At 45.7% G+C, this 18328-nt stretch overlaps 1 protein-coding gene across 2 annotated transcripts in view; it reads left to right on the top strand.

Moving 5' to 3' along the window:
- Positions 1-588: 588 nt before the first annotated feature.
- Positions 589-18328, top strand: part of EPDR1 (ependymin related 1) — a 125931-nt gene continuing 108191 nt past the window's right edge. The window contains exon 1 of one of the 2 annotated variants that reach the window (XM_077269253.1): positions 589-885. In XM_077269253.1, the coding sequence (XP_077125368.1) occupies positions 620-885 (266 nt within the window). In that variant the 5' untranslated portion in view covers positions 589-619. The remainder of the gene's footprint in view (positions 886-18328) is intronic. The other variant, XM_077269255.1, reaches the window with a different exon arrangement.

Here is an 18328-nt window from a genome sequence, read left to right on the forward strand (position 1 = left end):
TGTGGCAAAAAATAAAAGAGACCACCACATCAAAACCCTGTCTTGGGCAGCCCAATCTCTCCACCTGAACGCCATTGAAAACCTCTGGAATGTAATCAAGAGGATGATGGATAGTCACAAGCCATCAAACAAAGAAGAACTGCTTAAATTTTTGCGCAACAAGCAGTGTGAAACATGGTGGATAGCATGAAAAATCAGACAAACTGAACAATTTGCAGTTGTCGCTTAATTTTTGCCAGAGCTGTATATATTAAAGCAAAAATTGAGAAAATGGAGGCACCTATATAGGAGACACATCAAACTACAGCCCTAGGAGGGATTGCACCACTGACAAAAAAGTTATATTGAATGTAAATATATATTCCACAATGTGCAGATAAAGATTAATAACTTAATTTTAATACGTTACAATATAACATGAACATAGTCTGTGTCTTCTTAAGAGCATGTTTCCAAGTACGCTTACTTTTATCTGCTCATGAACTGATACAATAGTGGTGTTCTCTTCTAGCCTGTGATCAGGGCATAATACATCACTGTATTCACTGTGTGTCCCTCCTCCTGCAGATAGTCAGTAAAACCCGAGAAGGGAGGGGAAATCAGCTGACTGGAAGAGGGAATGATGGAGAAAGGACAAGTGCAAGGCTTACGCAGCTTCATAATGAAGGCCCTTCTGCTGCTCACAGCGATCATCCATGTAAATACTAAAGGCATGTCTGTAGCCGTACCCACTACGCCATGCCAGGCACCCTTGCAGTGGGAGGGCAGGACGGTGGTGTATGATCACAACACTGGTAGAAACACCAGGGCCATTGTCAGTTATGATGCCAAAATGCAACGTATCCGGATCTTGGAGGAGAGAAAGAGCTTGGTGCCCTGCAAAAGGTAGGTCTCATCACACCCAGCAGCAGTGGTACTGCCGCTAATGTCATGGCTGTCTTATCAGACCCCCAAGTCCTATCTCATGACTTAGTCAGCCGTTTATTATGTATTAGAGCCATTATTTCAAGTATTATAACTTACTCAAAATGTTTCTATTTGCATATAAAATAGTAATGAACTCATAATTTACTTCGTATTCATTATACACTAGATGGTGGCCCGATTCTAACGCATCAGGTATTCTAGAATATGTATGTCCACGTAGTATATTGCCCAGCCACGTAGTATATTGCCCAGCGACGTAGTATATTGCCCAGCCACGTAGTATATTGCCCAGCCACGTAGTATATTGCCCAGCGACGTAGTATATTGCCCAGCTACGTAGTATATTGCCCAGCGACGTAGTATATTGCCCATCGACTTAGTATATTGCCCAGCGACGTAGTATATTGCCCAGCTACGTAGTATATTGCCCAGCGACGTAGTATATTGCCCAGCCATGTAGTATATTGCCCAGCCACGTAGTATATTGCCCAGCGATGTAGTATATTGCCCAGGTACGTAGTATATTGCCCAGTGACATAGTATATTGCCCAGCCACGTAGTATATTGCCCGGCCACGTAGTATATTGCCCAGCGACGTAGTATATTGCCCAGCTACGTAGTATATTGCCCAGCGACGTAGTATATTGCCCATCGACGTAGTATATTGCCCAGCGACGTAGTATATTGCCCAGTGACTTAGTATATTGTCAAGTGACGTAGTATATTGCCCAGTGACGTAGTATATTGCCAAGTGACGTAGTATATTGCCCAGTGACGTAGTATATTGCCCAGTGACATAGTATACAGCACAGAGCCACGTAGTATATTGCACAGCGACGTAGTATACAGCACAGAGCTATGTAGTATATTGCCCAGCCACGTAGTATATTGCCCAGCCACGTATGTCACAGGTTAAAAAAATAAAAAATAAACATATACTCACATTCCGCAGGCGCGTTGTAGTTCTGTCGCCTGTGTGGGGTGCAGGCGGCAGTTTCCGGTCCCAGGGTGTGATGACGTCGCGGTCACGTGACCGTGACGTCATGGCAGGTCCTTCTCGCGCAGGTGCACAGGACCTGTGATGACGTCGCGGTCACATGACCGTGTCGCGGTCACGTGACTGTGACGTCACGGCAGGTCCTTCTCGCGCAGGCGCACATGACTTGTGATGACGTCGCGGTCACATGACCGTGACATCATGGCAGGTCCTTCTGCCAGACCATCCTTCCCACCGGAACGTGCCGCTTGCATGGACCGGCCGGAACATCGCAAGGAGCGGGAAAGGCGGTGGAAGGTGAGTATATAATGATTTTTTATTTTTTTATTATTTTTAACATTAGATGTTTTTACTATTGACGCTGCATAGGCTGCGTCAATAGTAAAAACTTGGTCACACAGGGTTAATAGCAGCGGTAACGGAGTGTGTTACCCGCGGCATAACGCAGTCCGTTACCGCCGGCATTAACCCTGTGTGAGCGGTGACTGGAGGGGTGCATGCGGGCGCCGGGCACTGAGTGCGGGGAGTAAGGAGCGGCCATTTTCTTCTGGACTGTGCGCGTCGCTGATTGGTGGTGGCAATGGTCGTGGGCGTTTTGCCACGACCAATCAGCGACAAGGATTCCATGACAGACAGAGGCCGCGACCAATGAATATCCGTGACAGAAAGAAAGACAGAAAGAAGGACAGACAGACGGAAGTGACCCTTAGACAATTATATAGTAGACTAGATTGTGGCCCGATTCTAACACATCGGGTATTCTAGAATATGCATGTCCCCGTAGTATATCTTTATGACATCATCGTCGCCTTGGCAACCATTATGACATCTACGTCGATACTGTGCCCGTCGCTGATTGGTCAAGGCCTGGCGGCCTCGACCAATCAGAGACACGGGATTTCCAGGACAGACACAGACAGAAAGACAGACAGACAGACAGACAGACAGACGGAAAAACCCTTAGACAATTATATATATAGATGTTGACGATATATATCAAGGGGTGAAATATCATTGGTGCAACTGGCTGCACAGGGGCCCATGACGTAAGGGGGCCACTACGACCTCCAAAGCAAAAAGGGAACCGATAGCTGCTACTGCGCAGGCGCGGCGGGCACCATTTTCAAATGCTTTTTTTATACTATCAGGATAACCTCAAGCACATTTATCATTAACACAGTAATCATGTGATTATGCTGCAGCGCAGGTGCCATGGCCGGCACCTGCCTGCAGAAGGTTTTTTTATTCAGTATGTACAGATATTCATTATGTAAACTAGGGGGCAGGTCAGTGAGGTATCAGCAACCTGTCAGCAATCTGCAGTATAAATACCTAATAGAGCACTACATGTAGAACCTCTCACAGGCACGAGCATATCATTAAAGGGAATCTGTCACCTCAAATTGGCGGGCTATGTAAATGCCCAGTGTCCGGTCCGATGGGCGGTGTTTCTTCTTTTTTCCTCCACCCCATCCTTTTCCGCTGTCCGCAATATTTTCGTGAATTTGAGTAGGTGTCCTCCATAGTTTGCATATGCGCAATGCAATCTTGCCTCACGCACGCGCAGTATGCTTTGCCCAACTGCGGGCAAAGCCGAAAAGCATTACTGCGCATGTGTCGGAAATATTTTGCTGTTTTCCGCAACATACGGCGTCGGCGCATGCGCAGTAATGCTTTTCGGCTTTGCCCACAGTTGGGCAAAGCATACTGCGCGTGCGCGATGCAAGATTGCATTGCGCACATGCGAACTATGGAGGACACTTACTCAAATTCACGAAAGTAGTGGGGAAAGATGGGGTGGAGAAAAGAAGACAAAACACCGCCCATCGGACCAGACACTGGGCATTTACATAGCCCGCCAATTTGAGGTGACAGATTCCCTTTAACTCAAAACTGAAAATAAAGATTAAACAAGAACCACAAGAAGGATTTCATCAACTAAGGTATCATTGTAATCAGTATAACGGCATAACAGGTGCAGGGTTTGCAATCGCACCCGGGCCCTGGAGCCTAGGGGGCCCTAAAAGTCCTTTTGGCCTACAGAAAAAAGACAATTGCTATTAAAGATTTAAAATATTTGGAGGCCCTGTTGGAGCTTTCACATCGGGGCCCATGAATTTCAAGTTACGCCGCTGTGTATGGGTAAAGGAAAATGGTGTATGTATGGCTAAAGGTCCATCTCACATAAAGGTCCTCAATGTGCCACTGTATTGGGTCTTAGGGAAATGTGCATTCTTTTATGCACTAAAGTGAATCGGTCACCAGGTTTTTGTTACCCCATCTGAGATTAGCATGATGTAAGTGCAGAAACCCTAATTCTAGCAATGTATCACTACGTGGACTGCATGCTGCAGTTTTGATAAAACCCACCAATACAGTGCATAGGCAGAAAACAGCCAATCAGTGATTAAGTCTGGGGTTATACAGAACTAATGAATACTGGGGATTATATGGCAGCAGGCTTATGTGTCCTCTAGAGTAAAATTTGCTGTTTTATCAGCAGGAGGTTATCAAACTCACATCAAGCAGCCCAGTAAGTGACACATCGCTGGAATTAGAATCTATGTCCTTACATGATTCTGCTCTCAGACTAGGTTACAAATATCTGGTGACTGATTCTTTTTAAATCATTCCACTTCTCTCTTGGTTAAAAATAAGAGACACACAGAAGTTACAGTGCAGTCTACAGAATACCATGACACTTGTTTTTAATTTATAATGTTGTACAATCGTGTGCATAAGACCTGACACTTGGTCTTTGAGGCTACAAGGCAAGACACAGTTGGGAAAAAAATTAATTTTTATTGTACCTGTACCCACATAACAACACTTGTTGCCAAATTATAATCTTGCATCTACTTAAAGGGGTTGTCCATGACTTTGATATTGATGACCTCCAGGGACAGCCAGATGTAACCAGGGTACAGACAGGAGTGCCGCCGCTATATACAGTGTTTAGTGGGCACAGCTGGTGACTGCAGCGAATAGGAGCAGCGAATAGGATCTATTATCCAGTATTATTCATTATCCAGATGATGACAGCTGATCAGCGAAGGCGCCGGATATCGAATCTCCTCTGATCTGATATTTATCACCTATACTATACCTATGTTATCAATATAAAAGCAGTGGACCTTTAGCTTAAAACCACAAAAATATTTCAAATATGGGAAAAAAATTCTTGAGAATCTTAACGAAAAAAATGCATAGCTCTATTTAAACAATATTTTCCAAAATAATTTTAGCATTTAGCCCCTATTGATACAATACATGTAAATCTCCATCCCATTGAGAACCTGTGGTTAATCCTCAAAAAGAGGGAGGACAAACAAAAATACAATAATTGTGACATTCTCCGAGCATTGATTAGACAATAATGGCCTATAGAAAAAGACTATTGCTATTAAAGATTTAAAATATTTTGGGGGCCCCTTTGGAGCTTTCGCATCGGGGCCCATGAGTTTCAAGTTACGCCACTGGATGTTTAGATACTGTTCTTTATTTATGGCAGTGTTCTTAGGCAGAATTGTGAGTGAGCCAGCGCTCTTAGATGAAAATCAACCCCACACATGAATGGTCTCAGGATGCTTTATAGTTGGCATGATACAGGATTCATGATAGAGCTCCCCTTTTCTTCTATGGACATTTATTCTTCCAAAAGTCCCAAACAGTCTGGTGGGGGCTTCATCAGAGAAAATAACTTTGCAGTAAGTACAGGTATGGGAATGCAAAGGACTTCAGTAAAGTTATTGTCTCAGCTGAAGACCCCGCCACACTGTTTGTGGCTTTTGGAAGAATGATTGTCGTGATCCCCATATATGTGTGTGGAGGGGAGGTACCGTATATACTCGAGTATAAGCCGAGACCCCTAATTTTGCCACAAAAAACAGGGAAAACTTAATGACCCGAGTATAAGCCTAAGGTGGAAAATACAGCAGCTACCGGTAAATGTCAAAAATTAAAATAGATACCAATAAAAGTAAAATTAATTGAGACATCAGTAGGTTAAGTGTTTTTGAATATCCGTATTGAATCAGGAGCCCCATATAATGCTCCATACAGTTTATAATGGGCCCCATAAGATGCTCCATACAGACTATTGCCCCATATAATGCTGCACAAATGCTGATTATGGCCCCATAAGATGCTCCATAGAGATGTTTGCCCCATATAATGGTGCACAAATGCTGATTATGGCCTCATAAGATGCTCCATAGACACATTTGCCTCGTATAATGCTCCACAAATGCTGATTATGCCTCCATAAGATGCTCCATAGAGATATTTACCTCGTATAATGCTCCACAAATGCTGATTATGGCCCCATAAGATGCTCCATAGACACATTTGCCTGTATAATGCTCCACAAATGCTGATTATGCCCCCATAAGATGCTCCATAGAGATATTTGCCTCGTATAATGCTCCACAAATGCTGATTATGGCCCCATAAGATGCTCCATAGACACATTTGCCTGTATAATGCTCCACAAATGCTGATTATGGCCCCATAATATGCTCCATAGAGATTTTTGCCTCATATAATGCTCCACAAATGCTGATTATGGCCCCATAAGATGCTCCATAGACACATTTGCTGGTATAATGCTCCACAAATGCTGATTATGGCCCCATAAGATGCTCCATAGAGTTATTTGCCCCATATAATGCTGCACAAATGCTGATTATGGCCCCATAAGATGCTCCATAGACACATTTGCCCCGTATAATGCTCCACAAATGCTGATTATGGCCCCATAAGATGCTCCATAGAGATATTTGCCCCCATATAATGCTGCACAAATGCTGATTATGGCCCCATAAGATGCTCCATAGAGATATTTGCCCCATATAATGCTGCACAAATGCTGATTATGGCCCCATAAGATGCTCCATAGAGATATTTGCCCCATACAATGCTGCACAAATGTTGATTATGGCCCCATAAGATGCTCCATAGACTATTATGCCCCATATGCTGTTGCTGCGATTAAAAAAAAAAATCACATACTCACCTCTCGTCACTCAGGCCCCCGGCACTTGCTATATTCACCTGTCCGCGTTCCACCGTCAACGCCGACACTAATCGCGTCATCGCGCCCTCTGACCTGAGCATCACCGCAGAGGACGCAGAAGACACAGCGGCGCTGATGGTGGAATGGGGGACAGGTGAATATCGCGCACTGCCCCCCGTCATACTCACCTGCTCCCGGCGCGGTCCCTGCACGTCCCTGGTTCTCCAGGCGCCGGCAGCTTCTTCCTGTATTGAGCTGTCACATGGTACTGCTCATTACAGTAATTAATATGCAGCTCTACTCCTATGGAAGTGGAGTCGAGTCCAAATTCATTACTGTAATGAGCGGTACCATGTGACCGCTCAATTCAGGAAAAAGCGTCAGCGCCAGGAGAACCAGGGACGTACAGGGACCGCGCCAGGAGCAGGTGAATATAATTAGACAGCTGCCGCTCCCCCTCCCCTGCCGACCCCTGGGAATGACTCAAGTATAAGTCGAGAAGGGCAATTTCAGCCTAAAAAAGTGGGCTGAAATTCTTGGCTTATACTCAAGTATATACGGTAACTATCCAATCCAAATACGAAGTAAAATGACTTGATATTGCTTGGAAAGATATATTAGCAGCACCTGACACCCAGGGAAGCCATGGTGGTTTACTGGCCTAGTGCAACCATAGATGGGGTCTCTATGTATTAGGCATTATGTATGTGTCAGAACACTCTTTGTAGCTATAAAGTGAGTTTTCCAATTTTGATCTCACAGATTATATTTTATTAGAAGCAATATGTAATTGTGACTACTATTTTTAAATGGTTACAGATATTGATCACACAGGCTTTTCATCTTTCTTTTAATTAGAAATTAAAATGAAGGTTTGCTTATGGCCCATTGCTAGTTTTTTGTTTATCAGGTATAATCTTAAGCATGGCCCCAAACCAGAGATTAATTTTAAAACACTTTTATTTCAAGTCCTTTTTCACCATAGCAGGATTTGAGGAAGAAATAGTTCTGTATAAAACCTAGCAACTCTGAAAACACAAGTGTCTAGTTGAGATCTGCACAATACATGCACGCTGCCTAAATATTTAGTGTGTAAAACAACTATGTCCCTTGGCGGCTTGAAGTCTGGTTTACCATTATAAAAGATCTCAGTATTTCAAAACTCAAGGTCTATCTATACTTACTCTAGAAATCTGGCAGCTTTAGTAAGGAAAATTTAATAATGGTTCCTGGGAACTTCATATCAACACTGATTTTGAAATGAACTTTTAATCACCCATCGTAGTTTTAGATCCAAAACAAATATTGATATTTTTTGAGAACTAGGTTCCTGATCCATTTTCTACTAATAATATCACATATTTCCAAATGATACACTTTATCTTTCTTTTGAATAGAAAAGAAATTATTAAAGCCAGAGACAGATGTTATGCAACAATGATTTGATAAAGCTATCAACATTTTCACATTTATCAACAGGTCATACAATAGTGAATCTTTTGCTTTCATACATAATTTGAAGTTCCTCATCAGTAAAAAATGATCTATTTTTGGGGAGGTTGAAAGACAAGTCATCTCCTCCAAATGCATCTTTTAATATTAGTACTCCTTAACCCCTTCACAACCTATGACATATAGGTGCGTAATAGGTCGTGTCTAGGGATGAGCGAGTAGTGAAATATTCGGACTTGCTATACTCGTAACGAGTAGGTCTTAATACTCGGGTATTCGTAACGAGCAGCAAGTCCAATGCAAGTCAATGGGAAATGTGAGTAATTTTATGCTGGACCCTACAAAGCGGTCTGGGAGCCTGAGAAAAAGGCTGAAATTGGTGCATGATTGTTTAAAAGCAGGTGGTAAAAAGCTGTGTGCTGGTTAACGCAGGAAGAAGCCACCCATCATCATCACAAGGGGTTCACAATTCTAAAGGTTGGACTACTGTCCTCGTTGTTCCACTGCCACTACACAATGTTTAGGCATAGTGTCTTCAAAAAATTATCCCTAGGGGCTGTATCATGGTTGATGCAGGAAGGAGGCCTCAAGAGGCAGACAATTATGAAACTAGGCTACTAGTTGGAGCACCCCACTGCCACAGGGCCGAGGGGCACCCGGTACCGGGCCTCTCTGTCTCGGTTCTGGGAGTGTCACGGTGGCTAGACCCGGTCCGTGACCCTGCTGAGGGGGCGTCCAGTGAAAGTTGAGAATGTTGTGGTGTGGTGCAGGTCGCGATGAATAACGAGGACACAGGGTTGCAGTCTCTTTACCTCTTTACTGAAGGCTTCAGGATCCTCAATCCGGAGTACAGTTAACAGGGCTGTCTGAGACCGGCCGGTCCGATGGCACCTCCAGAGTTCCCTTTGCAGGTGGAAATCTGTGCCTACCTTCTAGCGCTTGTGTGTTGTAGTCCTTCCCTGCTTAGCACCACGGGATAGTCCTCACAACTGTTGTGTCTGTTTCTGAAGTTCCCTCACAACTGATTCTGATGTTCTTCTCCGTCCCCCCAGATGATATGGCTAGGACGCACCCATATGACGGATAGGTCTGGAGGTCTTCCGGGACCCTAGAGTCGCCCCTCTCCAACTGTTGCCCCCTATGTCTGCTTAGGTGATTTAGGTGAGACAGCCCGCCTATAACTGACTGTCCTGCCATAGGTTTGAAGTAAGGCTTGGAGCTCAATACTTCCTTGGAGTTTCCGGCCACCGGCTACGCGCCTCAGTAGGATGTTGCCTCGGTCTTGCAGCACGACTCCTACTGGTGTTATCTCCTTGTTGCGTTGATCTCGTTTCTCACTCTTCACAATAAACCTCACTTCTTGTCCTTTCTTGGGGTACCGCCGCAATGAAGTGCAGGCACGGTCCCGTAACGTTCTTTCTGTTCGCTAGGCCTCTGTCAGGATCCCACCCCTGACAGGGACCCCTGTTATGATCCTTAGTGGTTGAGGATCACGAATTACTCCAGCTAAGTAACAAACATAGGACAAGCTCTAGGGAGGTGGCAAACTGGACTGACTGCAAATCTGAACCTATCCAAACACACTAGAAGTAGCCGGTGAACGTGCCTAAAAATCCTAGACGTCTCGAGCCAGCCTGAGGAACTAACTACCCCTAGAGAGAAAGAAAGACCTCTCTTGCCTCCAGAGAAATAATCCCCAAAGATATAGAAGCCCCCAACAAATAATAATAGTGAGGTAAGAGGAAGGCACATACACAGGGGTGAAAACAGATTCAGCAAATGAGGCCCACTAATACTAGATAGCAGAAAATAGTAAAGGGGTCTGTGCGGTCAGTAAAAAACCCTTACAAAATATCCACACTGAGATTTCAAGAACCCCCGCACCAACTAACGGTGTGGGGGGAGAAACTCAGTCCCCTAGAGCAACCAGCAAGCGAGGAAATCACATCTTAGCAAGCTGGACAAGAAACATGATGAATGCTGATAATCAAAAAATGAACGGACAAAAACTTAGCTTGTCTAGGAGAGGCTGGGAGCAAGGTAATCACAAGGAATCTGAAGAGCACTGAATACATTGATAGCAGGCAAGGAACTGAGTATCCAGGTGAGCTAAATAGGAAACCAACCAAGGATAACGAACCAGCTGATGCAGCCAACCTGCAGAAAGACAACACTACACAGTACCGCTTGTGACCACTAGAGGGAGCCTAAAAATAGAGTTCACAACAGTACCCCCCCCTTGAGGAGGGGTCACCGAACCCTCATCAAGACCCCCAGGGAGATCAGGATGAGCCGCGTGGAAGGCACGAACCAAATTGGCCGCATGAACATCAGAGGCGACAACCCAGGAATTATCGTCCTGACCATAGCCCTTCCACTTCACCAAATACTGAAGCCTCCGTCTAGAGATAAGAGAATCCAAAATCTTCTCCACCACGTACTCCAATTCTCCCTCGACCAGCACCGGAGCAGGAGGCTCAACAGAAGGAACCACAGGTACCACATACCTCCGCAACAAAGACCTATGGAACACATTATGAATGGCAAACGATGCTGGGAGATCCAAACGAAAAGACACCGGGTTAAGGATTTCCAAGATCTTATAAGGACCGATGAAGCGAGGCTTAAATTTAGGAGAGGAGACCTTCATAGGAACATACCGAGAAGACAGCCACACCAAATCCCCAACACGAAGTCGGGGACCCACACCGCGGCGGCGGTTGGCAAAGCGCTGAGCCTTCTCCTGTGACAACCTCAAATTGTCCACCACATGGTTCCAAATCTGCTGCAACCTATCCACCACAGAATCCACCCCAGGACAGTCAGAAGACTCAACCTGACCCGAGGAAAAACGAGGATGGAAACCAGAATTGCAGAAAAAAGGCGAAACCAAAGTAGCAGAACTAGCCCGATTATTAAGGGCAAACTCGGCCAATGGAAAAAAAGTCACCCAATCATCCTGATCAGCAGAAACAAAACATCTCAAATAAGTTTCCAACGTCTGATTAGTTCGCTCGGTTTGGCCATTAGTCTGAGGATGGAAGGCCGACGAAAAAGATAAATCAATGCCCATCTTAGCACAAAAAGTCCACCAAAACCTGGACACAAACTGGGATCCTCTATCAGACACAATATTTTCAGGAATGCCGTGCAAGCGAACCACATTCTGAAAAAATAGAGGAACCAAATCGGAGGAGGAAGGCAACTTAGGCAAGGGCACCAAATGGACCATCTTGGAAAAACGATCACACACCACCCAGATGACAGACATTTTCTGAGATACTGGAAGATCCGAAATAAAATCCATGGAAATGTGCGTCCAAGGCCTTTTCGGGACAGGCAAAGGCAAAAGCAAACCGCTGGCACGAGAACAGCAAGGCTTAGCCCGAGCACAAATCCCACAAGACTGCACAAAGGAACGCACATCCCGCGACAAGGAAGGCCACCAGAAGGATCTAGCCACCAAATCTCTGGTACCAAAAATCCCAGGATGACCCGCCAACACCGAAGAATGAACCTCGGAAATAACTCTGCTGGTCCATCTATCCGGGACAAACAGTCTCTCTGGTGGACAACGGTCAGGTCTATCCGCCTGAGATTTCTGCAGCACTCGTCGCAAATCTGGGGAAATGGCAGACAAAATCACTCCCTCTCTGAGAATACCAGCCGGCTCAGAAACTCCCGGAGAGTCAGGCACAAAACTCCTAGAAAGTGCATCAGCATTCACGTTCTTCGAACCAGGCAGGTATGAGACCACGAAGTTGAAACGGGAGAAAAACAGCGACCAACGAGCCTGTCTAGGATTCAGGCGCTTGGCAGATTCGAGGTAAATCAGGTTTTTGTGATCAGTCAAGACCACCACACGATGTTTAGCTCCTTCGAGCCAATGTCGCCACTCCTCAAATGCCCACTTCATAGCCAACAACTCCCGATTACCAACATCATAATTCCGTTCGGCAGGCGAAACTTTCTTGAAAAGAAAGCACATGGCTTCATCACAGAGCCATCAGAGCTTCTCTGTGACAAACCAGCCCCTGCTCCAATCTCAGAAGCATCAACCTCGACCTGGAAGGGGAGAGAGACATCTGGTTGACATAAGACTGGAGCTGAAGAAAACCGGTGCTTCAGTTCCCGAAAGGCCTCCATGGCCGCAGGAGACCAATTAGTCACATCAGAACCCTTCTTGGTCAAATCCATCAAAGGTTTAACCACGCTAGAAAAATTAGCGATGAAACGACGGTAAAAATTAGCGAAACCCAAGAACTTCTGAAGACTCTTAACAGACGTAGTCTGAGTCCAGTCATGAATAGCCTGGACCTTGACTTGGTCCATCTCCACAGTAGAAGGAGAAAAAATAAAACCCAAAAAGGAGACCTTCTGTACTCCGAAGAGGCATTTTGAACCCTTCACAAATAAAGCATTAGCACGCAGGACCTGAAACACCATCCTGACCTGCTTCACATGGGACTCCCAATCGTCAGAAAAGACCAAAATGTCATCCAGATAAACAATCATAAATTTATCCAGATATTCTCGGAAGATGTCATGCATGAAGGACTGAAACACAGAAGGAGCATTAGAGAGTCCAAAAGGCATCACTAAGTACTCAAAATGGCCTTCGGGCGTATTAAATGCTGTTTTCCATTCATCTCCCTGCTTAATGCGCACAAGGTTATACGCACCACGGAGATCTATCTTAGTGAACCAACTGGCCCCCTTAATCCGAGCAAACAAATCAGACAATAGTGGCAAAGGATACTGAAATTTGACTGTGATTTTATTCAGAAGACGATAATCTATACAAGGTCTCAAAGAACCGTCCTTCTTGGCCACAAAAAAAAAATCCTGCACCAAGAGGGGAAGAGGATGGGCGAATATGTCCCTTCTCCAAAGACTCCTTTATATAACTCCGCATCGCGGCATGCTCTGGTATAGACAAATTAAAAAGTCGTCCCTTAGGGAATTTACTACCAGGAATTAAATTTATAGCACAGTCACAATCCCTATGAGGGGGCAGGGCACTGGACCTGGGCTCATAAAATACATCCTGGTAGTCAGACAAAAACTCAGGGATCTCAGAAGGAGTGGAAGAAGCAATAGACACCAACGGAGTATCGCCATGAATTCCCTGACAACCCCAACTTGACACAGACATAGCTTTCCAATCTAAAACTGGATTATGAGCCTGCAGCCATGGCAGACCCAAAACGACAACATCATGCAAATTATGCAGAACGAGAAAGCGAATCACCTCCTGATGTACGGGAGTCATGCACATGGTCATTTGCGTCCAATACTGAGGCATATTCTCAGCCAATGGCGTAGCATCAATTCCCCTCAGAGGAATAGGAAATTCCAAAGGCTCCAGGACAAAACCACAGCGCCTGGCAAACGACAAATCCATCAGATTCAGGGCAGCACCCGAATCCACAAAAGCCATAACCGAGTAGGACGACAAAGAACAAATCAAAGTAACAGACAAAATAAATTTAGGCTGTATCGTACCAATGGTGACAGGTTTAGCGATTTTTTTTAAACGTTTAGAGCATGCTGAGATAACATGAGTAGAATCACCACAGTAAAAGCACAACCCATTTTGACGTCTATGACTTTGTCGCTCAATTCTGGTCAGAGTTCGGTCACATTGCATAGACTCAGGTCTCTGTTCAGAAAATACCGCCAAAGGATGAGCAGATTTGCGCTCCCGCAAACGCCGATCAACCTGAATGGCTAAAGCCATAGAATCACTCAGACTTGTAGGGGTGGGAAACCCCACCATAACATTCTTAACGGCCTCAGAAAGACCTTCTCTGAAATTTGCAGCCAGGGCACACTCATTCAATTGAGTAAGCACCGACCATTTCCGAAATTTTTGACAATACACCTCTGCTTCATCCTGACCTTGAGAGATAGCCAGCAACGCTTTTTCTGCCTGATTCTCAAGATTAGGCTCCTCATAAAGCAGTCCAAGAGCCAGCAAAAATGCATCTACATTAAGCAATGCAGGATCTCCTGGCGCCAGAGAGAAAGCCCAATCTTGAGGGTCGCTACGCAACAAGGAGATAACAATTTTAACTTGCTGAGCGGAATCACCAGAATAACGAGGTCTCAGAGACAGAAATAACTTACAATTATTCTTAAAATTCTGAAACCTAGATCTATCTCCAGAAAACAACTCATGAATGTGTATCTTTGGTTCTGACATAGGGCTATGAATAACAAAATCCTGAATACTTTGCACCCGTGCAGTAAGATGATCCACACTAGAAGTCAGAGTCTGAACATTCATGTCTGCAGCTGAGTTCAAAACCACCCAGAGTTCAAGGGGATGAAAGAAGCTAAACAGACTGCAGCAAAGGAAAAGCGGGAGGAAAAAAAAAATGTACTCAGGTCTTCTTTTTATCCCACTTCTGCGATGCATTAAACACTTTTTAGGGCCTGCTATACTGTTATGATCCTTAGTGGTTGAGGATCACGAATTACTCCAGCTAAGTAACAAACATAGGACAAGCTCTAGGGAGGTGGCAAACTGGACTGACCGCAACTCTGAACCTATCCAAACACACTAGAAGTAGCCAGTGAACGTGCCTAAAAATCCTAGGCGTCTCGAGCCAGCCTGAGGAACTAACTACCCCTAGAGAGAAAGAAAGACCTCTCTTGCCTCCAGAGAAATAATCCCCAAAGATATAGAAGCCCCCAACAAATAATAACGGTGAGGTAAGAGGAAGGCACATACACAGGGGTGAAAACAGATTCAGCAAATGAGGCCCACTAATACTAGATAGCAGAAAATAGTAAAGTGGTCTGTGCGGTCAGTAAAAAACCCTTACAAAATATCCACACTGAGATTTCAAGAACCCCTGCACCAACGGTGTGGGGGGAGAAACTCAGTCCCCTAGAGCAACCAGCAAGCGAGGAGATCACATCTTAGCAAGCTGGACAAGAAACATGATGAATGCTGATAATCAAAAAATGAACGGACAAAAACTTAGCTTGTCTAGGAGAGGCTGGGAGCAAGGTAATCACAAGGAATCTGAAGAGCACTGAATACATTGATAGCAGGCAAGGAACTGAGTATCCAGGTGAGCTAAATAGGAAACCAACCAAGGATAACGAACCAGCTGATGCAGCCAACCTGCAGAAAGACAACACTACACAGTACCGCTTGTGACCACTAGAGGGAGCCTAAAAATAGAGTTCACAACAGACTCCCCTGAATCTTCCCCTGCAACACCCTCTGCCACAGGATGTTGCCTGGTTCCAACCCAGTCAGCTTCTGACTAACTTCCTATCTAACCCCCAGTTTTACCAGATTGTGAGGAGTGGCCTAATACATAGCACCCCTAGCTCCCCCTGGAGGCCAGACTGTGAAGTGTATTGGTGTCTGTGATACCTGGTCAGGTGAACTCCTTCAGTGCCATCAGACGTACCAACACCCCCCTTAGCGGCGGAGCATCAGTACTGCAATGACCAGGACTCTGGGGCGCTGCACTCCCCCCGGTTAAATCCAGTACTCCTGGACTGGGAAGAAAACAACAATACATGTCAGCAAAAAGACATACAATTTTTGAAATGCAATAACAAGTGAACTTTGAACAGAGCTTCCCTTTATGGGAGGTGAGAACACTTGAACATTACAAACATGGTTAAATACTTTAAATAACGTACCATAAATAACTTCTATTACCCAACCGGGTATTCTACTTAGTGCAACTTCTGAATAATAATTTTACTTTGCCTCTAAGGACGTATAAGCTGAATCCACTAAAGGCTTACTATAAAACACTACAAGGCTAATCAACTTTTCTTCATTTCCCAACTTTACATTCGCAGGACCGCCTGTCTATCTGCCCCAGGCCTACTGCCTCTCGCTCTTTTGCAGGACCGCCCCATTCCTCATCCGGGCCTACTGCCTTTCTCTTTCTATACACAGTATAGGACTTATCAACCTTCTCTCAGTTCAAGATCACTGAGCCATCTCTGTATGGCTCCTAGGAGGACTCACCGACTAACCCCCTACGGGTTCACTTCCTGTCCTCATTCTCTAACACATTATTAAACATTCCCTACAAGCAACTAACTAACTACATATAACTTTTACATATAAGCATTATTACTACTTCTTTTAAGACATCATTATACTTTAAGTGCTATTGGCGAACGTTCCCTTTAAGAGAGAACCAAGTCTCTTGGAGGTAGTGCAGCTTCCCAAGCTGCAAGTTCGTGTAAGGCAGGGACTCCTGTACTGTTTCCAGGAACAGTTTCTTCGCAAAGAGTCCTTTTCCTTGTAAAACCAGTAGGGGGCACCTTTAATAAGGTGCGAACTATTTACAAAACAGTTTGTGAATCATTCACCGTCCATGATTCGGTAGTCTTTGTAACATTGTGGAACAAAAGCAAAAATGAAAATAAAAGCAAAAATAAAAAGCAATAGGGATACCGGGTAAACGAAGGGATCCCTTTAAGAACAACCCTAGTCGGGTATTAGCAGCAAAACAGCAGGAAACAAACAGTTAACTATTTACAATCTTCAGTTCTCCGAGGTTTAGTTGGACGGCTTTCAGGGCAGCACCTGGCACTTAACCCATCTTGGCCTGGGAAAAGTGAGGTCCAGGGTTACACCCAGTGCTGGACACACGCCGTTAATTCGTCTTTCATGTACGGTTAAATCATGCGCAGCGATGGAGGTCCGCGCAGCTTGAGTATGGGCCACTGCAAGATCAGTCACTGGAACGGAGTCAGCAGCTGCGGCACTAGCAGTCACTGGTGTGGTGTCGGTCGTCAGGGCAGGGTCGTCCTTCATACCTGCTTCAGACATGGTCCCTCCGGTGCTGGTCTGCTCCATCTCCGCTGGGGTCTGGAACGCTGGTTGCGGGGCCTTGTGCTGCGACGTCGTCATCTCTGCTTGCAGCATCCCGCTTTCCGGCAGGGCCTTGCTTTCCAGCTTCGGAGCGCTGGACCTTCTTTCCTGCTCCGGACCAAACGAGGCTGCCGACAGGCGTCTGGCGAGGCTCCCAATGAAGATCTTCTTCCACCCAGCCTCAGTGCTCAGCTGTGTCCGCAGGAGTTGGTCGCTGAGCTCTTCCACGCCAGCCTGCAGGAGATCAGCATCAGCAGTGGAGGCCTTGTTGCGGTGCCCCTCCGGGTAGCTGGGGGAGTCCTCTGCTCCTACCCCACGCTCCGGCTCCGGGTGGCTGGCCATGGCGTCCTCCATGTCGCTGACTTCTTCTTCCTGGTCCTTTTCCCGCTCTCTCCTTCGTGGGCGGTTTCGCTTTCTTTGTCTCTGCCCACCATTGAGGTTCAGGAGGCGGATCTCGGCTGCTGACAGACACGTCCTCAAAGGGACGAAATATTTAGACTGGGCGGCCATTGTCTTTCGCGCTCTTCAGCTTGTCTACGCCCACTCCATGCCCTTCTTCTTCTCCTGCGCTCTCCTCAGCACTGTAATGGCGGCGGTTTTGGTGGGAACTTTTAGCAGCAAGTGGCAATACACAGTCTTTGCAATAAGTCACAGTCCAAGCACAATAAATCACAGTTCCAAGGCACACATGACCTGATTCTTCAGGCTTAAGTAGATCCTGTTCGTGACGCCAAGTTGGAGCGACCCCACTGCCGCAGGGCCGAGGGGCACCCGGTACCGGGCCTCTCTGTCTCGGTTCTGGGAGTGTCACGGTGGCTAGACCCAGTCCGTGACCCTGCTGAGGGGTGTCTAGTGAAAGTTGAGAATGTTGTGGTGTGGTGCAGGTCGCGATGAATAACGAGGACACCAGGTTGCAGTCTCTTTACCTCTTTACTGAAGGCTTCAGGATCCTCAATCCGGAGTACGGTTAACAGGGCTGTCTGAGACCGACCGGTCCGATGGCACCTCCAGAGTTCCATTTGCAGGTGGAAATCTGTGCCTACCTTCTAGCGCTTGTGTGTTGTAGTCCTTCCCTGCT

This window comes from Ranitomeya variabilis, chromosome 6 (assembly GCF_051348905.1).
Source record: "Ranitomeya variabilis isolate aRanVar5 chromosome 6, aRanVar5.hap1, whole genome shotgun sequence".
Classification (NCBI taxonomy): domain Eukaryota; kingdom Metazoa; phylum Chordata; class Amphibia; order Anura; family Dendrobatidae; genus Ranitomeya; species Ranitomeya variabilis.